General features: G+C 40.9%; 1 protein-coding gene across 1 annotated transcript in view; it reads left to right on the top strand.

Moving 5' to 3' along the window:
• LOC132821362 (beta-arrestin-1-like) overlaps positions 1-18,437 on the top strand; it is a 34,752-nt gene extending 16,315 nt beyond the window's left edge. The window contains exons 5-14 of the mRNA XM_060833945.1: positions 725-784; positions 4,906-4,979; positions 5,788-5,923; positions 7,652-7,736; positions 8,180-8,252; positions 11,907-12,044; positions 12,302-12,379; positions 13,329-13,352; positions 15,662-15,714; positions 18,385-18,437. Of these exons, the coding sequence (XP_060689928.1) occupies positions 725-784; positions 4,906-4,979; positions 5,788-5,923; positions 7,652-7,736; positions 8,180-8,252; positions 11,907-12,044; positions 12,302-12,379; positions 13,329-13,352; positions 15,662-15,714; positions 18,385-18,437 (774 nt within the window). The remainder of the gene's footprint in view (positions 1-724; positions 785-4,905; positions 4,980-5,787; positions 5,924-7,651; positions 7,737-8,179; positions 8,253-11,906; positions 12,045-12,301; positions 12,380-13,328; positions 13,353-15,661; positions 15,715-18,384) is intronic.
• Positions 18,438-21,382: the final 2,945 nt, after the last annotated feature.

Genomic DNA, 21,382 nt, shown 5'->3' with positions numbered 1-21,382 from the left:
TGGCATAAATTGTTACCATCTGCAATGGTAACTATGATACAACCACAGTGTGATATAAATCTGTTTGATTCAGTAATTCCTTCAGGAAATGAAGACTTTACACAGTCTGTGCTACAGGTGACCTCCAATCCCTGGACTATGGTTTACTGTTGAACTCTGCTATGGCACAGACACAGTGTGCTGAATGGCCTTCTTCACCCTGCAAAATCTTGTTATATAAATCTTTCCACATTTAAAGAATTGCCGCTATGCACTGAAGGAAAATTAGCTAGTGTGGAATGGGATGATTACACCATGCCACTCACTTGAAGCAGGGCTATATCGACAGCAAGCATACATGAGTAAGACGATAGTAGTGGAAATGTTTCTTTACAGAGAGACTTTTGTATTTGAATCACCCATTTCATTGTCAGTTACAATCAACAGGAGATATAGGATTATTAATGGGGCTACCCTAGGCAATGTAAGATATTGAGATACTCCCTGAATTGTAAAGTAGGCAACAGACTTGTCCAGTGCGATCATGTGATCATTTATAATCCATGGGAGAGTTAAATTGGAGTGATATCCCCTTCTTCTTTATTATCCACGGAAAATCTGTGCCCCTATCCACTAAGGATAATGAGTAGTTGGTGTATTGCAGCTTATTTTTCTTAGGTTTGTGTTGAATCAAAATGAGGTCTCAACCCAAAAGTGTTCATGATTTCTATCTCTCCTTTGACAGTTCCCGGACTATCTACCCTGTTCCGTAACCTTGCAGCTGGGTGCCAATGAGATTGACAAGGTGAGAGCTTTCAGGTGCTGCGTGGGCTCAAGGGGTGTCTAACAAGAATGGATGTCTTAAGGATCTGGAACACTGGCTCAGTATATTAAGGCCAAGCCCAAACGTTGCTACCCTCTGCCCATAAGACTAACCTAGAAGATGTTGAAAAAGTTTATGGTTTTCAGACAGTGACAAATGACCACTTTGGCAGAACCTAAACCTATGTTTGCAGTCAAACTCAGCAACACTATTTTGGTAAGACAGTAAGTAAAATTGTAAAGTCTCTCTCAAGAAGAGCCATGAAAGGGTATACAGTAGTCAGATGAGGAGTCACCTTGAACTGCTTACCAGTGGGCATTATGGGCTGGTGTCAGGGCAGCCCTTGTTTTAGTAGAGGTTCTTCTGCTCCTCAGATAAGCTCATTGCCAAACCTCAGAATTTTCTTAAATAGTATTTATTCAAAACATTTGACATGTGTCCTGTATGATCAGCACCCAAGTAAGGGGATCTAATTTGTTATGGTACTGCATGGAATACCCCAAATCATTAAGTTCCTGCATGAGCAAGGTGAGAACTGGCTCCCCTTGCTTATTCACCCACTTCCCTAGTTGGTCACAACAATGTTCATTTAATAAGGATCCTTTCAATTCAGAATCACTTTCTCCCTGACCCAAGTGAATTTTGGGTTCAAAAGGAGCCAATTTAACCAGGTTTTCTTAAATTAACAAAAAGACAGTTCATTAATTCCCAATTTATTTTATTGACTCATGGGCATTATTATCTGGCCAGCATTTATTGCCTGTTCTGAGTTGCCCTTGAGAAGGTGGTGGTCAGCTGCCTACTTGAACCGTTATAGCTCATGTGCTGTGGACCCATACTGTCATTTAGGGTGGAAATTGCCGGATTTTGACCCAGTGACAGCGATGGAATACTGATGTATTTCAGGGTCAGGATGGAAAGGGAGTTGGGTGGAGAGGTTTGAGGTTGTAATTTTCCCTGTATCTGCTGCCTTTGCCCTTCTTGATGGAAGTGGTTGTAGGTTTGTAAGGTGCTGTCTAAGGTGTTTTGGTGAATTTCTGCAGCGCATCTTGTCAATGATACACATTGATGCTACTGAGCGTCAGTGGTGTTGAGATACAGGCAGAGAAAATAGCATTTCACACAAACAGTACATGTTATATACATTAGAAGACACTGTGTATATACAAAGTTCAAGTCCACAGTTTAAGTGAGACCTCTATTGAAGTTAACCTTATTCCATAAAGCTCACACACCACTGATCGCTAAATCCCCATATTTATCCAATTGACTGACATCCAATTAACTCTGAATTAATATATCCCATCATTTGTTTCCTGATTTTATTTGGCCACAGACATTCCTTCAGATCATGTTAGATTCTAATGATACACCCAGAGTATAAATAAAAGGTGAGGCTAAAATGATAAGGTATGTAAAAATGGCTCAGTTTCTGAATTGTTCATGAAGAGCAAAAAGAAGTTGTGGTCATTATTGAATGGTACTGGGAGGGTGATGTTGGCATTTGATTTGTTAGTTTTGACATTCTTCGTTTTGCAATTCTGACTACTATTGACAGTGATAAAATTGCAGCACTCAGAATGTCTTTTCTTTTACCTGCAACACAGTGTGTTTAAAATAGTTACTCTTAAATCTATGGCCCTAACAACATTTCAGTCCCCATACTGGAATATGCAGCTAAAGCTTACATGCAGAAGTTAGGCTTTCAGTCAGTTTTTAACAATTTTTGTATATTCCTGGAGGGTAAGGAGGTGACTTTCTGCTGAGAGGGGGAGTAGTCAGCCCCTTGTTATCTACTCTTATTAAGCCTCTCCCTATTTGAAGCTTCTCTGATTGTTTTACAGGTGCAACGTTTCATGAGCTTCATAAAGGATTTTGTCAGTCTGTCAATGAATTTATATCCACAGATTGGCTCTCTTTTTTGTAACTGTCCCCTTTTTAAAAATACCCCTTTTTGGAAATAAAAGTTAAAAATGTCTATAAATACTTTGAGTTCTAATATAGGATCATAACACTAGAGTTGCACTGGTTTCAACCTGCTAGCATATGTCTGCTGAGGTCAAAGTGCATTTCCAGAGATGATTCTGCATATTATTAGACCCCTAACTCCACAGCACTGATAAAGCTTGGAAGGAGGCTATGTTAATCCATGCTGCCATGTTGATGCATTGGGTCAGAAGCAGCCCATGTGCTATTCAGCTATCAGCATGTAATCATAACGTTGAAAAAGATTGGATGGTGCTAACTTATGAACAGCCTTGTATCTGAAACAGCTCCACCCAACATGACACTGAATATTCAAAACCAACTAAAGTGACTCACAACATCTCTTAAGGCAATCTCACTTTGCACCTCAACACTACACAATATAGAAATATTGTTGAACGTGTCTGTGCTGACTCAAGTGATTAATTGACAAACTAAACACTGTTGATCTCAAGATAATGAATCCTGGCAATTAGGACACTGATTTTCCCCAGTGATGTCATGAGAAAGAAGCACCACATAGAGTAAAACTAATCAGGGCAGGCAAAGATTAACCCCAGATATAGGTCATGATACCACTTGGGCTGTTGAAATTGGTCTCAATGTTAGAAGAAAGGAATAAATTGTCTAGCCCCCTTCCTCAGCAGTGACTTTGATGGAACATTCATTTTAGTGTTTACTGATGAGAAACTTTGCATAGTAACTCTCCCAGTTTGCACAGGGGAGTGACACTTGGTTAAAGTACTAAACGGAAGCTAGCAAGCCTCATTGTTTTATTTTTTTTAAAAATAGTGGCTTTAAAAATAAAAGTGGGATGAAATCAAAATTAATGGTAAATGGGTAAAGACTCTGATACAATTTCTTCAGTTGAAAGTTCTTTGTTTTATACTCAGGATTTTGTTACATCATATAATGTGGTCATCAGTATAAATGTATTTGTCTATTGACAACAACAAAAAAGTTTATGGCTACATTTAGGGGCCCAGTTTCCTTCTTTGCTAATGGGACTCCTATTGTTTCCAGGTAGAGGGGAAAGGTGATTGGAATTGGTGGTTGAGGCAGGTGGTGAATGTAAGACCCGTTACATCGGGGATTCCTCCCTTTTTGTAGCACATGGAGAAGTTGAGGGTAAGTGAGTAGACTATTTAAGTCTCAAAAAGATGGCACTAGTGTTGATAAAACATGGCACTAGAGAAAGCACGGTGGAGAGTGTGTTGCTGGAAAAGCACAGCAGGTCAGGCAGCATCCAAGGAGCAGGAGAATCGACGTTTCGGACCAGAGCTCTTCATCAGGAAGCCTTTCATCATTCGGGCTCTGGCCCAAAACATCGATTCTTCGGCTCTTTGGATACTGCCTGACCTGCTGTGCTTTTCCAGCAACACACTCAATTCTGATCTCCAGCATCTGCAGTCCTCACTTTCTCCCACTCCAGAAAGCACAGCAGGTCAGGCAGCATCCGAGGATCAACCAAGTTGATGTTTCGGGCAGGATCCTTCTTCAGGACTTAAGAAGGGTCCTGCCCAAAAAGTCAATTCTCTTACTCCTCAGATGTTGCCTAACCTGCTGTGCCTTCTCTAGTGCCAAGCTTTATCAACCAACTCTGACTCTACAACATTCACAGCCTTACTTTCTCCTAAAAGATCGCACTATGCAAACTAAATGGTGTAACCAGCCCCCTCTTTAAGTGTAGGACAGTTTGATTTGGCTTAATCTCCAACAGAAGTAGGTTGAAGCATTAGGCCATTATGCTCCATTCTCAGGTTTGTTCAGGAAATTAAAGTGTAGTCAGTCCTGGTCCAATACTGTGTATGCAGTACATGTTTAAAGGTCAGAACATTACCATCAATTGCTTGAATTTGCTCTAGCCACATGTAGGTGGAAATTACAGTTAGCTTGCTCTTGATTCTCCTCCACCCACCATATTTTTCCTTGTTCTTGGAGACTCATCTGTGTTGGGGAAACAAACAAGTCCTGCTTATACTCATTGGTTGAATTCAGTACCATTGCTCGGCTTCAGAATGAGTAGGTTTTGTCCTTTGGAAGTTTTAACAGTAGAATGTTACCTTTCAATCCTACTATATGTGTGACTTGGGAGAGTTTCTCTACTCTTTCCACAGTGTTGTGGAGTGGACTTTCAAATATTGGCATTCTGTGCAAAGACTCTCAGCATCGATGAGAAAATCTCTAAAAGGTAAGTGCACATTTGTCAGAACCTGGAAAGTAATTAACATTGCTGCCTTTCTTGACACATAATCAGGTGGAAAGTAACTGTTCTCCCATTAGTGAGCTGGTATCACTCGCACAGCCCTGTAATGTAACAGTGTGTGATGTGACTTCTTGGGTCAAACACCACTGTCAGTATGATATGGTCAGGATGCTGCCTTACATGTTAGCTGATGTAACATCTACCAAAAAAAAATGGATTCTTGGTGATACAGATGTCTTGAAGTTAATGAGCAACAAGAACTGTTTAAACTGCCACGAAGTCTGAGACTTACACATAGTCTGGCATGTGTACTTACTGATGTTACTGTACATTACATGAAAGCAACGTTGACACGGCTGACAGACTAACTGCAGACTGTACTGACTCTATTGCACTGTAATTAATGAAGGTGAAGTGAGAATCTTTATCTTGGAGCATCACATGTTGTGATGTCATCTAGCTGGCTTGAAGTTGGACCGTCTTTCTGGAATGTACTCTATAATACAACAGTGTGCACCCATTCAGTCTGCTAATGCACCCAGTTTGCTAATCCACTTGAACAGACAAGTAAGGCATAAGCACATGTGTGGGCACAATAAATCTCTACATTAGATCCATTTGCAAATGTATGCCATCTCATCCACTCATAGGGGTACTTCATTGGCTGATATCTGCATAACATGTTGCTTTAAAAGAACAACAGAGAATTGCATTCCAGTTCAAATACAATTACATTGCTCAAATACCTACCTGATCACAATTATTCATATCCTCAATGTTTTCCTTCCCCCAGGAGTTCCGTGTCAATGGTTATCCGTAAAGTACAGTATGGTCCTGATAAACCAATTTTTCAGCCGGTTGCTAAAACGACCCGACAATTCCTCATGTCAGATAAACCTCTCCACCTGGAAGCATCACTGAACAAAGAGGTGAGTGTTTGGCAAACCATGTTCTACCCTCAGAAATGGAGATGGCCAACAGAGATCTATAAATGAATGAGAGGACCTGCTTGACTAACTGACCAGCAGTTCAGAGATAGGCTTCATCTTCCTGCTCACGTAGATGCAAGAGATCACATGATAGTATTCAAAGGAGAACAGAGGGGGATTTTGGTATTCTGAACCCTACTTCTCTCTCAGCTGATTCTGCTGTTTGTGGGAGCCTGCTGTGTGTAATTTGGTTACCTCATTTGTGCACATAACACCAATTGAAAAGTAATGGCTTGCAAATTGCTTTGGAATGAATGTTAGGTGATGTTAGGTGATAGATATAGAGTCATACAGCATGGAAATGGACCCTTCAGCCCAACTCACACAGGCTGATCAAATTGCCTAGTCCCACTTGCCTGTGTTTAACCCATATCCCTCTAAACCTTTCCCATTCACGTACCTTTCCAAACGTTGTAACTGCATCTGCATCAACCACTTCGTACATCTACGAATATGAAAAAGTTTCCCCTCAGGGCTCTTTTAACTCTTTCTCCTCTCACCTTAAAAATACACCCCCTCATTTTGAACTCCCCCATCCAAGGGAAAAGACCTTTGCTATTCACATTATTTATGCTCCACGTGATTTTATAAACTTCTATAAGGTTACCCCTAAACATTTTACACTTCAGTGAATAAAGTCTTAGCCAATCCAGCTTCTCCTTATAACTCAACCCTCCAGTCCCTGCAATATATTTGCTCACTTTTTAAGCCGGTAGGGTCAGATCTATTTCTGGAATGAAATCCATGGCGTCTGCAAAATATTCAAGTTAGCAAGGACTTTATAAGATATTTGAAAGACTAGCTATTTGTTTTAGGTATAGCCAGTTCCTCTGCTTTAACTGCTCAGAAGTAGTTTATAGATCTGATAATGAAGAGGGACAGGATGCTAACAATACTGACTGAATCTAAAACATCTGGCTTAGCTCTCTGAAGCGGTCACCCTGCTTGGGAGCTGCCTGTTAGGGCTCATTCAGTGTTGTTGTTACTAAGATAATGTCCTATCACAAAAATGGTCACGCCTCCATCTGACACAATCAACTCCAAGTTCCCTGACAATTGAACATACAATGATTGTTGTTCATTAAAACCACATCCCAGCCCCTAACTCCTCAAAATGAAGGATTGAGTAACACAGTCACTTTCCGTGCTTCAACATTGGAAGAAGCAGAGGATGAAGCAAAGGAAATGAAAGGCCAATAAGACACCATTTAAAGAAGTGGTGAAGTTAATCCTGAGTTTGTCACTGAAAGTTTACTCATGATTGTAGTAGAAAAACATGCAAAAGTGAGGACTGAAGATGCTGGAGATTAGAGTCAAGAGTGTGGTGCTGGAAAAGCACAACAGGTCAAGCAGCATCCGAAGAGCAGGTGAAGGGCTTTTGCCCAAAACATCAACTCTCCTGCTGTGCTTTTTCAGCACCACGCTCTCAGCAGAAAAACGTGCAACTACAAGCTGGTAATATGTACAATCAGGGTGGATGTCAAGTTCTTCACAGGGAGAAGGATCAGTGGCTGGAATGCACCCTTTCTGAAATAATAGGAACAACATTCTAGCATTACTCATTCTAATGAAGGCAGGATTGCATATTGTGATGGAAGGATAAATTAAATGATCCAAAAAATAGTCTTTGAAAAATATTGTCTTCACTTGAAATGCACTGTTTTATAGATCTATTACCATGGTGAACCAGTTGAAGTCACTGTTGAGGTGATCAACCATTCCACCAAAACTGTGAAGAAGATGAAAATAACAGGTACGAAGATAGGACCAAGGGGTTTCTTTTTTAGGTCTTTCATGGGACATAGACATTGCTGGTAAATCAACAGTTTAAGAGAAGGTGATAGTGAGCCAACGTTTTGAACCAATGTAGTCCGTGCAGCAAAGTTACACCCACAGTGCTACTGGGGCTTTGACCAAGTGGCAATGTGAGAATGGTGATATGATTATGAGTTGGGATGGTGTGGGACTTGGATGGAAGCTTCCAAGTGCTGCTACCTTTATACTTCTAGAAGGTAGAAGTTGAGGGTTCAGGAACTGCTGCTGAAGAAGCGTTGACAAGTTGCTGGAGTACATCTTTTAGATGGTGCACACTATTGTTCATTCTTTCCTCATTGTGTGAAATGTTTTTGTTCCTGAGCAGCATGCTGTATCTTTGAATCATTCAGAGATTTCTAACTGTACTGTCTTTGCCTTCAGCGGATCAGGTTGCATCAGTGGTTCTGTACTCACATGACAAATACAGCCAGACGGTGGCTACTGAGGAAGTGGAGTAAGTCAGACATCCTGTTCATTTTGGAGCCCTGTTCTATTAGTTTCCTAGCAACCAGTACCAGCAAGATAAGCTTCAATTGCTCAGTATGTGACGTCACATTTCTTAGATAAAAGTAACTGGTGAAGATCCCAGTCCAGTTCCCAGCAGTTTAACTGACCAAACACAAAAATAAAAACACACATTACCAAGAGTGACAGAGTTACATTTTGATGAAACCTGCAGGTTTCTGGCCATCAATTGGTGAAGGGTGTTCGGTATAATTCTTAGTAATGACAGACTTGAAAATCTATAGACGATAATATGTCTGCCCATTAACTTCAATTATTCATGTTTCAAAAGTTCATATTAAGATCACATTCTGAGTAGAATACATGATGCTACTTTATTGTCGTTGAGTTTTAGCTTTGTCAGATGCTTTATGACATTTAGTTGTTGGACATATAATTGTGTTCTCATCAAAATCCTCTTCCTATGACATCTCAGTAATATTTGTCTTAGTGCAACTTTTCCCATGCTTATGCCTCTGGAGTCATTGTGATCAGAAAGTGAAAACCTGGAGTTTCCACTAGGGATGCTATTAGGAAAGCATAAATGGATTATTCTAGACATTATACCAGAGTACGGAGGTGAACTAATATCTATGTTTTCACTCCAAATTATTTGCATAAATCCTAAACTAAAATCTCTTCAAATCAGTGCAATTGGGCAGCCTTACCGGTCATAGAGGAAGTTGAGGATTCAAGATTACAAAATTAGACTAATTTAACTGATGATTGCATCAAGTAATTGCTGCAACAGACCTGTTTGTGATTTCAATTAATTGTTGATCACAAATTAATTCAAATTAAATGTGACATTGGTATAAAGAGCAGACCTAGTTATTGAGTCATACAGCACAGAAACAGGCCCTTCAGCCTCCAATGTCTATGCTTATCAATAAACATCAAACTACATTAATCCTATTTATCTGTTCTTTGTTCCATAGCCCACAATGTCCAGCCATTTTAAGCTCTCATCGATATTCTTCTTACATATAGTGAGAATATCTGCCTCAGCCACCCTCCCTCAGGCAGCATATTCCATATTTTTACCACTCTCTGGGTGAAAACAATTTTCTCAGATTTCCATTTACTCCCCACCTTAACCTTATGCCCAAAAGTTTTGGACATGTTCTGCCATGGGGAAGAGATTCTCACAATCTACTCTGTCTATTCTTCTTACAATTTTGTATGTCTCAAACAGATCCTCCTTCACCTTCCTCTGCTCCAGTAAAAACAAACCCAGTCTATATAATCTCTCTTCATAACTGAGACTTGCGTGCAATTCTGGTCTCCTTTCTACAAGATGCTGTGAAACTTGAAATGGTTCAGAAAAGATTTACAAGGATGTTGCCAGGGTTGGAGGATTTGAGCTATAGGGAGAGGCTGAACAAGCTGGTGCTGTTTTCACTGGAGTCTCGGAGGCTGAGGGGTGACCTTATAGAGGTTTACAAAATTATGAGGGGCATGGATAAGATAAATAGACAAAGTCTTTTCCCTGGGGTCAGGGAGTCCAGAACTAGAGGGCATAGGTTTAGTTTGAGAGAGGAAAGATATGAAAGAGACCTAAGGGGCAACTTTTTCATGCAGTAGGTGGTACTTGTATGGAATGAGCTGCAGAGGAAGTGGTGGAGGCTGGTACAATTGCATCATTTAAGAGGCATTTGGATGGGTATATAAATAGGAAGGGTTTGGAGGGAAATGGGCCGGGTGCTGGCAGGTGGGACTAGACTGGGTTGGGATATCTGGTTGGCATGAACAGGTTGGACCAAAGGGTCTGTTTCCATGCTGTACATCTCTGTACAACCATTCTATGATAACATCCTGGTGAATCTCCTCTGTACCTCTCCAGTGCAATCACGTCCTTCCGATATTGTGCCGACCAGAACTGCACACAGTATTCCACCTGTCACCTAACCAATGTTTTATAAAGCTGTAACAAGACTTCCTTACTCCTATATGCTCTGACCCAGCTGCTGAAGGCAAGCATTCCATATGCCTCCTTCACCATCTTGTCTACCTGGGCTGACACCTTCAGGGATCTATGGACTGGTACACCAAAGTCCTTTTGTTTCTCAGTATTGCTTTGGGATCTACCATTCATTGTGTATGTCCCTTTCTGATTAGACATCCCAAAATGCATCACCTTACACTGATCAGGTTTAAATTCAATCATCCAAAGTGCTGCCCAATTTACCAGCTGATCAATATCAGACTGTAGCCTGAGACCACCTTCCTCACTACCAACAATACCATCATTTCTTGTGACATTTGAAAACTTATCACTTATACCTTCTACATTCACATCCAATTTGTTAATGTGCATAACAAACAGCAAGGATCCCAACACCAATCCCTGTGGTACACCACTGATCACAGGCTTCCAATCACAAAATCAACCTTTCAAATCACTCTCTGCCTCCTATTTGTAAGCTAAGTTTGGACTGAGTTTGCCAACTTGCCTTGCATCCCATTCTCTATTATCTTTTGGACCAGCCTTCCATGTGGGACAAGGTCCCACAGTCAAAGGCCTTGTATGTAGATGTCATCAACTGCAAAACCTTCATCAGCTAAATTAGTCATCTGATCAAAAACCTCAGTTAAATTAGTCAGATAGGATCTTCTTTGAACAAGTCTGTGCTGACTAGCCCTGCCTTTCCAAGTGTTGATAATCCTGTCCCTCAGAAATATTCCCAATAACTTCCCTGTCACTGACACCAAGCTAATTGATAATGACTTGGCCTATCCCTGCTGCCCTTCTTGAACAAAGAAACCACATTAACTAGCCTCCTGTCATTTGGTACTTCACCCGTGGGCAGCGAAGTATTAAAAAGCTCCACCAGGGCCTCAGAAAGTTCCTCCCTTGTCTCCTTAATTGAGGTTTCAATTGATTGCTTTAATAAAAGCAAAATACTGTAGATGCTTGAGATCTAAATTAAAGCAGAAAATGTGTTGGAGAAACTCAGCCAATCTTTCAGTATCTAAGGAGAGACACAGAGGGTTGATGTTTACAATCTAATATGTTTCTTCCCTGGGTGATGTTGCTGAGTTTCTCTAGTACATTCTCTTTTTGTTTACATCAACTGCTGGTCACTGCAATTGTAGGTTAGCAACTCTAGATCAAAGTATCCGTGCATCTGGAATACTGTTGGCAATATGGGAAACTGCTGAATGAGAACTATCAGCAGAAACAAACCATACCAACCTGAGCCATGTGCAGTTAAGAGATTACTTTGAATTGACTTTTGAACCACTATAGATATTTTTCAAAACCTTAAAGGACTGATTTAAATTAAGCTTGAAATTTCGCAAGATGTTCCAAACTGATTGGAAGCTCCAGATTGGAATGTTTCACTGTTATTTGCTGATGTACTGCCTGTACTTGAGGTGCATCTGTGTCATATTCCATATGTGTTCATGTGTGTATTGATGATCGGGTTATATTTAGACTGTTCACTGAACACATACATACTGGAGTGCAGATAGAGTATATTTTGTTTGTGCCATGGGGTTGTGTACAGTGGATGGTAGCTCTAAGATTTGGTTGGGGAGGGATTCAGAAGTTTATGCTCATTTGTATTTCACTTTCGTTGATAAGTGTATTCTTACTCAGTGAACAGGTCACTCCAGGTTCCACTCTAAAGAAAATCTACACTCTCTATCCTGTCATTGCTAACAACCGTGAGAAACACGGTGTGGTGCTGGATGGAAAACTCAGACACGAGGACACCAACTTGGCTTCGTCCACAATGTAAGACAGGGCAAGTTTTCTCACATGTTGGATAACTCAAGGGGTGATTTTTTTTTAATAACATTTTCTTTTGAAGACCAATCTTTTACATGTGAAACATGTGTTAAGTTTCAGGCAGTGCACATCATAATTATTTTCCTATTTTAAAAAACAGTGAAAGCAGTTCGCATAAAGAGGCCTTTTTCCTGTTGCTGGAAATATTTGGTCTACCATCTGTCTTTCTCAGTGCGATTAACATTTCTATTCTGTGTTTTCAGCTTAAAAGAAGGAATCGATCGAGAAGTTTGGGGAATTCTTGTTTCGTACAAAGTAAGGGTGAAGTTGATTGTATCTGGGTAAGTATCACACACAGAATAAGCTCTCTTCTCCAATGACTGATCATTGCGGCTTTGGGAAATCCAGTCAGCTGAGTAATACAATTGCACTAACACTCAAACGTAGCTAAAAAGGGATTGAAATGTATACTAAGCTATGTACTCAAGTCAGCTGTGGTGGATGGAGCACTGAATGATGGCTTAGAATCACATGCTAGCACCATCAAAGGACATTTATAAAGAATAACTCTGTCTCAGAGCCTCACTGGGTACATGCAAAATGTTCTGAAGAAGAGTCACCAGACTCAAAAATGTTAACTTTGCTTTCTCTCTGCTGATGCTGCCAGACCTGTTGTGTTTCTCCAATAATTTCTGTTTCTATTCCAGATTTCCAGCATCTGAAGTATTCGGTTTTACTTTTATATGATTGATATGAAGTTTTACCTTAATGCATAATTTATGAAGATCAGAGTCACCAGCAAATCCAACGTTTGTTGCCCAATGTTTATTAACCTTGAACTGATGATTTGCTTGGCCATTTCAGGGGGCAGTTAGGAATCAACCCTATTCCTGTGATTCTGGAGTCGCATGTAGACCAGACCAGGGAATGGATGGTTGATTTCATCTCCTCAAGATCATTAGTGAACCAAACAGTTTCTAAGGACGATTATTCATCATTACTGAGATCAGCTGTCAATGCTACATTAGCTTTTTAAAAATTAATTGAACCGGAATTTCACCAGCTGCTGTGTTAGGATTTAAATACATGGCCCTGGAGAATTAGCTTGGGCCTCTGGGTTAGTACATTGCTGTCTCTCCCATTATTAAGGAGATGTTTTATCACAATGTTTACGTCGGGTTTGACTTCAAGCCCCTGAAATCAACCACTTGTCACTTTTAATTGTATATTTAGAAGTACAGTGATTGCCTTTTTTTTGTTGGTCAAATTGTCTCTTTATTTTCCCTTCAGTATGCTAGGAGATGTTTTGTTCAGGTAAGCTATTATGTTGACTCATCCAAATATGAGGTTGATCAATTTCTTCAATGCAGGATTTCTAAAGATTAGACTCATCAGAGTTTGATTCACTGTTGTCCACTGGAGTGCAATGCTGCTCATTATCGCGAGAGTCCTGTGGAACTAGAGGCACAACTCAGTGAAGCTGGGTCCAAACCATACAGACTAAATGGTTTGTCATCTGCGCTGAATTCACACAGCCCTCAGACCCCTCACTGATGACCAAAGCAAAGTGACTCCTGCTCATAACAGCATGTGTAGAAATCGGGGTGAACTATGTTACAATGTATTCGATCCACAGCTAAATAGCCTGTTGGTATTTATAACCTAAGCCCATTCGTAAAAAGTTCCGGGGGTGCTTTCACTGCATGTGGGGCAATATCTGAAAGTGAGTCATGGAGAATCTTCAGCTTTCACGATGGATTTTTGGGAAAAAAAAGGAAAATTATGCTTCCAGTGCACCATATTAGAACCGCACTGTAGAGCAATACTACTGTCCTGCCAGTGCCCAGATTGACCCACACTGGCACAGCATTGTAAAATATAACCTGAGATTTGAATGTACAGATGGCCCATAGAAGCAAGGATTCTTTATTCCACTGACAAACCTGAAAAGAACTTAAGGTTAAACCTGGGAGACACACTATTTAAATGGCATTAAGCCTATGGTTTATATCTGGTTGAGGAAACCCTTTGTCTGTCTGATTCTTTTTCCCTTGAAACCTCTTTTCCCCAAAGACATCCTTCTCTAACTCCCAGTGCCTAGTATCTTCCCTCACATCACCACCTGCTGCTGGATGTTCCATGAACAACGGCAACACCAGCCTCCTGCCGCTGCCACTCTGAGCCACACTGGCCTCTGGCTATTGGGTAGCACCAGTGTCCTACAGTGCCCAGAGACACTGTGCACCAACACAGTGTCCCTGACAGAGTGCACACTGAGCATGCTGACAAAATATTGAGGAGCAATATTGGCAAGAACTGCCTCACGGTACCACCCGCCATTGCATCTTAACAGGAAAGACAGGTTTCAGTGTGTTCAGGGGTTGACAGGAGGGGCTCATGCAGACCTGTGCCCAGTATACTATTACCAGCCATTACAATATCAAACTCTGTCAGTCCTCAGTATACCACTGTTCCATTCTGACCAATGAGTGCAGTTAGCTACTTGGATACAAGGGCTATTCCTGCATCACCTGGCTCATTACACCCACAACAGCTTCTGACAAAACAAATGGTCTCTTTAGTGCTTCAAATGGCCTAGGAATGAGAAAGTGAACTATGAACCCACTCCAACACTGATCCACCAGCAATGACCTGTGAACCAGTGGTTAGCACTGTGATTTGATGGTTAGCACTGCTGCCTCCCAGCGTCAGGAACCCGGGTTCGATTCCAGCCTCAGGCAACTGTCTGTTTCGAGTTTGCACATTCTCCCTGTGTCTGCACTGGTTTCCTCCAGATACATTGGTTTCCTCCTACAATCCAAAGATGTGCAGGTTGGGTGAATTGATTATGCTAAATTGCCCATAGTGTTCAGGGATGTATGGTTTAGGCATATTAGTCAGCGGTAAACGTAGAGTAATAAGGTAAGAGAGTGGGCCTGGGTGGGTTACTCTTCGGAGGGTCAGTGTGGACTTGTGGGGAATTAGTGGCCTGTTTCCATAATGTAGGGATTCTACAATCTATGAATCCATCCTTACTCTGTTCCCTGAGCAACCGCCTGTGAAACCATCTCTAAACTGTTCCCCAGGCAATGACCTGTGTACCTATTCCCACTCTGTTTCCTGACCAATGGCCTGTATACCCTTCCCCATTCTGTTCCTAAAGGAACAACCCGTGAATCCATCTTCATACTTTTCTCTTGCAATAGCCTGCCAACACATCCCCACTCTGTTCTCCTCGCAACAGCCTGTGACTTAGTTGAGGGAGCTGGGAAAGCAAAATGCTCTCACACCAAACCCCGTGCTCCAGCAATAGTTATCCAAGCCATCCAGCCCAACCCAAGGCGGCAAAAATATTCTCACCCTTCCTAAGGTTCACCTCAACCATTCTCACTGGTTGGTGTTGGGCACGTCCCTTTCATATAGGATCAGCGTTGTAGCTCTTCCGTACAAAATAAAGTTGGGCAATGTATTGGAGTGTGTAACCACTGTAGCTCACACAACAAGGGAAAAGGTCCGAGGGGAACTGAAAGATGAATTGAAGAAAATTGAAATGGCACCATTCAAGCGTGGAGCTGATGCATTACAAGCACTTGTCAGTTTCTTGTTTTTCTCTTCCTTTGCAGTGATGTTGCTGTGGAGTTACCATTCTTGCTCATGCACCCCAAACCCCAAACTGGTGAGTTCCAAATGCACTGTAAACTCGAGTGAAAAACACCTGCAAATGGGATTTAGTGGGGAAATGGTTATTCATTTAAATCCTACGTAATAGCTGCAGACTGGGAAGAGACTGGTCCACAGGAATGTTATGTAATGGTAGAGAGTGGAAAGGAACCCGGTCATTAGAATTGTCTCTGATGGAAGTAAATAACAAAATGCATTGGTCCGTTGTAATCCCATATAATGGGACTAATTAGGAAGTAATGTGATGCACTCATATTCAAATGAATAGGAGAGAGTAAAAAGAGTGGAGTTAAATATGATTTTAGATTGATTTTCATTGAACCTACATGTGCCTATGTATGTTAGTGTTTTATAATTAACTTTCAATGTTGAGTAGATACACCTTCAAATTTTCCTCTATTTCTTTTCCCTCAAATCCACAATTCACAGGAAGCCTGTAAGTACTTGTTTTATTTCTTGCACATTCATCTGATACCTAGTCCTGAAATCCAGAGCTTTCCAGCAATTATTTTATTCCAGCTAATTATTCTCCCCACAGTTCAAGCTTAACCTTAGAAGATTTCTTGCGTCTAGTTTCACGTGAGGCAGACAAAACATATACCCACTTCTATTTCCCTCAGCTTTTCTTTCTGGGAGACAGATTGCTAGCCTGAATCCAGATGTTGTATCTTGATGGATGACACTATGCAGCAAGTGTGACTGACCAGAAGCTTCTCTCCTATCTACTGACTACCATAAGTGTTTTGGAAGGATTTCCATGCTGATAATCAAGCTAATGGGCCGTGTTATGAATGCGTATTTCTTGGTCATCAAGTCCTGGGATGGGACTTGAACCAGGAGCATTTGGCAGCAAAAACTGCACCACAATTCCTAACACTGTTCAGGGTCCAATGAGTGAAAATTTGCAACCTATGCAGCTGTCAGATTAGATGGACACAGTAATGTCCCTTCAGTATTGGACCATTACACAAAGTCACTTCCCTGATTATATAGCATAGTGTAAGACTCCAAATTCCACTCCTTTCACTGGTCCAGCATTTACTGCAGTAGGAGATTGAATGCATTTGTCATCATTTAAACCGACCTTTGCACACTAAGGATCTTAGTGCCAGAAGTATTGATTGTGAGCAATTGACATTGTTAAAGGAGTACTTAGACTAGAAAGGCAAAGTTCAGTTTTCTGTGGTGTGTATAGTTTACATTGGTGCACGTGCCCAATCATTTGCATGTGCACCATTTGATCCATTCAATAAGACAGTGAGTTGCTGTATTCATGAAATGCAAGACAGTGAATGGTACAACTTTGACGTCAACTTTTTGACATTCACACTTATTTGTGAAACTCATAATGGGGACCACCATTAGCCCCACTATTATTTTGGCAGCAAACTCCAACTCATTTATAAGATGCTCCCATATGTACAACACATACTATTTTGTGGATTACCTCATTCAGTAACCAGTTATCCAGGTAATTATTAGATGACTGTCTATGATTTTGTATGTGCAGGCTGGGAGAGACTATGCTTTTGACAGACATTTCCTCCTCTTTGTTCTCAGTGTTGATCAAGATGACATTGAGTTTGAAGACTTTGATCGGGGTGGTCCTATGGCAGTGACAGAAGATCTCAAGGAAGGTGCTGAGACTGTCTATAGAACTTCAGTTGCCTCTTCATAGAATCCAGCTATTTGTGTGTAGGGAATTCAGCAAAAAAAATGCATTCTTAATTTACTGTGATTTTTATAGTTCCTGAGCTTTGAAGAGACTCCCAGGTTTGTTACAACATGGGTTTTAAGTTTTTGATTGTGGGATAGAGCCTTGTCCATATACATCCAAGTTATGCTCAAACATTGGCCAGAGCAGGATAAAGTTCCGGCATTGAGAGGCCAAGCAATGCAAAGTGGATTCCACTGGCTGGAACCATGTCTGCAACTCCTGCTCTCAAACTGTAGAAATGCACATTAACATAGAGCTGAAACAATTTGTAAAGAATAGTGAGTTTCATAATGGTGAGTGATTAGGAATTGCAGTGAACCAGCGGACCTAGGTGTCCATATTCGCAAAGCACGATAAAGCTAAGGCACGTGTACAAAATGCTATCAAAATGGCTAATGCACCTGTTCGTCATTATCTCAAAGAGATTGAATACAAAGATATCATTCATTTGTACAATTCCTTGATCAGACAGTGGCTGGAGTACTGTGTTCAGTTTGGACACAGGACCTGAAGAAGGAAATATGTTTTGGGGAAAAAAACAGTGTGGTGCAGATTGATACAAGGCCTTATTAGAATAATAGTTTGGTTATTTATGAATGAGATACAAACAATAAACATAAAACATAAAACATATTGGAAATCCAGATCTCTCTTCACCAAGGATTGTGCATTCTGGGATGGTTTCAAGATTGACGTCAATAGATTTAGGAGGTGAAGATTTCAAAAGATATGGAGCAATGGTAGGGGAGTGGAGTTAAGCTATACTTCTAACTGAGTAACAGAGCAAGTCAGAGAGTTTGAACAACCTATTTCTGTGAATAAGAGAAGCCTTCTTCATTCTAACTAAATGCATTTTTGTCACTTCATTGGCTATTCAGTTGGTTTTGGATGGCAAAGATCCCTCTAAACTCATTTCCCTTTCTTGATCTTGATTTTGCTTATTTGCAGGCTATGCCCCTGGAGGTTTGACTCCTTCTCCACAGAGTTACATTAGCCTGTAATCTTGTTTGCTAATTCCCTTCACAATCGTTACAACTTCGTCATTTCAACTCAAAGTGTCTTCCAAATTTGTCCCCTTTCTCCCCATAGTAAAAGCTTTGATATCCTATGCGCTTTGTGATGGAGCTAAGTATTTTTTTATTGATTGCGTTCTCTAAATTGTATTGCTTATTGGTGTAACGACAATCCGTGCACCCAGTCACTAATTTGGACTTTGTTGGTTGTTCTCTTCCAACCCTTTAATGTAGAAACTGCTGGCTCTCACTAACTAACTGAATATGTGCTAACAAAAAAAAATTGTTGTTTATTTCAGGTTCCTTTGGTAGAGATGTAAATGAAATAAAATCGATCAAATAATTAGCCTGTTCTGTGCAGTAGTTACTGTTTGTTATAATCGAACGTCCAGGCTTTAAAGGGAAGCCCATGAATAAATACAGAGGTTGGAAACTGCATAAAATGACTGTGTGTGCATCTTTTTCGGTACACCTCAAAGTGATGGAGTGATATTGAATAAGACATCACTGCTATGCAAAAGCAGTTCCAGGTACCAGAAATTCAAACCATGGAAGGGTAAAGCAGCTTTTGTTTAGAAAGATATCAAGAACAGGAGCTCATAATTATAAATAAAAATGCAACAACTTTATTCGTTTTTTACTGAGAAGTCTGGATGGGAATTCATAATCGAATCAAAAAACAAAATTCTGAATGGTTTTTGAAAGGCTGGATATGTTTCAAGAATTGTTGAACAGATAGAGCAGGAGTTTTCTAAAGAGATTTGCTTAAACGTTAGTTTTAAAATTTCTGAAACAAATCCTTGCAATGCGCCAATTAGAATGTGCGGCACAGTGGCACAGTGGTTAGCACTGCTGTCTCACAGCGCCAGAGACCCAGGTTCAATTCCCGCCTCAGGTGACTGACTGTGTGGAGTTTGCAGATTCTCCCCGTGTCTGCGTGGGTTTCCTCCGGGTGCTCTAGTTTCCTCCCACAGTCCAAAAATGTGCAAGTTAGGTGAATTGACCATGGTAAATTGCCTGTAATGTTAGGTGAAGGGCTAAATGTATGGGAATGGGTATGGGTGGGTTGCGCTTCCGCAGGTCGGTGTGGACTTGTTGGGCCGAAGGGCCTATTTCCACACTGTAAGTAATCTAATCTAGATTTTAATGTTAAAATTGTTCAAAAGTTCTTCAAGTCATTTAGACTCTCTTTTAAAACAAAAAGTGGAAGTCTGGATCTCTCCTCACCAAAGATGTTGAATGCTGGGTAGATTGACAGTTTCAAGATTGAGGTCAATAGATTTGTGTTTAGTGAGGATATCAGAAGAAATGCACATGGAGGAAGGTCGAGTCAAACTACAGGTCAGCCATGATCTACCTGAATAATGGAGAAAGCTAAAAGATTTGAACAACCTCTTTCTGCGAATCAGGAAAAGCCATTTTCATTCCAACTAAACACATGTTTTAGTAAATCGTAACTTTGTGAAAAAAGAACCAATGATCAATGAAGAAGGTGCAAAGTTTTGACTGCACACTATTCTGACTGCACACTATTTTGACTGCACACTATTTTGACTGCACACTATTTTGCTCTGGGATGTTTTGATCAGTTTACGGTGACATGGCTTCAGTTTCAGGAGAAGGGACCAATGTATAACTGGGCAATTGACACTCAGTTGCTCTTCGTTATTTTTGTCCACCTTAACCTCAGCAAAACCTTTGCAACACAAATTAGACTCATTGTGTTTGGCATCTACAGAGAATTGGGCATGTTCATTTAAAGTTGATTATAAAAATATAACCCCAAAAGTGCAAACAAATCTTAGAATGTATAATAATCCATTTAAACTGACTGTCTAGTGTTCACTTCAGTTTTAGGGGAACCGCACATAAGCCAGGCTGCACTACTGATTTATATGTTCATAAATCCCTACAGTCTGAAAAGAGGCGTTTTGGCCCACTGAGTCTTGCAGCAACCCTCTGAAGGGTATCCCACCCAGACCCTACCCTATCCCCATAACCCCAGATTTACTACGGTTAACCCACCTAGCCTACATATGGGATGGCTTATCAAGAGTGTGGTGCTGGAAAAGCACAGCAGGTCAGGCAGCATCTGAGGAACAGGAGAATCAACATTTCAGACAAAAGCCCTTCACCTGGGGTGGCACGTGGCTCAATGGCTAGCACTACTGCCTCACAGCTCCAGGGACCCAGGTTCAATTCCAGCCTCGGGTGGCTGTCTGTGTGGAGTTTGCACATTCTCCCTGTGTCTGCGTGGGTTTCTTCCAGGTGCTCCAGTTTCCTCCCACAGTTCAAAGATGTGCAGGTCAGGTGAATTGGCTATGCCAAATTGCCCTTAGTGTTAGGTGTATTAGTCAGAGGGAAATGGGTCTGGGTGGGTTACTCTTCAGAGGGTCAGTGTGGACTTGTTGGGCTGAAGGGCCTGGTTCCACACTGTAGGGAATCTAATCAGGAAATAGGCTTAGCATGGCCAGTCCACCTAACCTGCACATCTTTGGATTATGTGAAGAAATAGGAGCTCCCAGAGGAAACCCATGCAGACATTGGGATATTTGGATTCCGAGGATGGAATCAAAACCAGGTCCCTGGCACTGTGATGTAGCAGTGCAACTATTGTCCCACTGTGCTGCCCTTTGTCAGACAATAATTACTGAAATCTAAATTTACAGATGAACATAGATAAATTATTCATAAATGATTGGATTTAAATGCCTTATGAAAATGTTACCAATTTTCACATCCCAGCAGTACATATATACTTTAGTTGTAAATTCACAAGAATAGTGAATGAATTTATCTGGAAACTGCACAGAAAAAGTAAAGTGAATTATAAAATGCTTAAAGAGGTTTAGAGCTTGCAGCTGCTTAATAATAGATACTGATTGTCTTAGTTCAGATGGACATTTGTTTTTCAAATTGCTGTCTGCTCCACC

This window comes from Hemiscyllium ocellatum, chromosome 13 (genome assembly GCF_020745735.1).
Source record: "Hemiscyllium ocellatum isolate sHemOce1 chromosome 13, sHemOce1.pat.X.cur, whole genome shotgun sequence".
In the NCBI taxonomy this organism is placed as follows: Eukaryota; Metazoa; Chordata; class Chondrichthyes; order Orectolobiformes; family Hemiscylliidae; genus Hemiscyllium; species Hemiscyllium ocellatum.
Note: the sequence above shows the minus strand (reverse complement) of the source record. Positions and strands in the feature narration are given on the sequence as shown.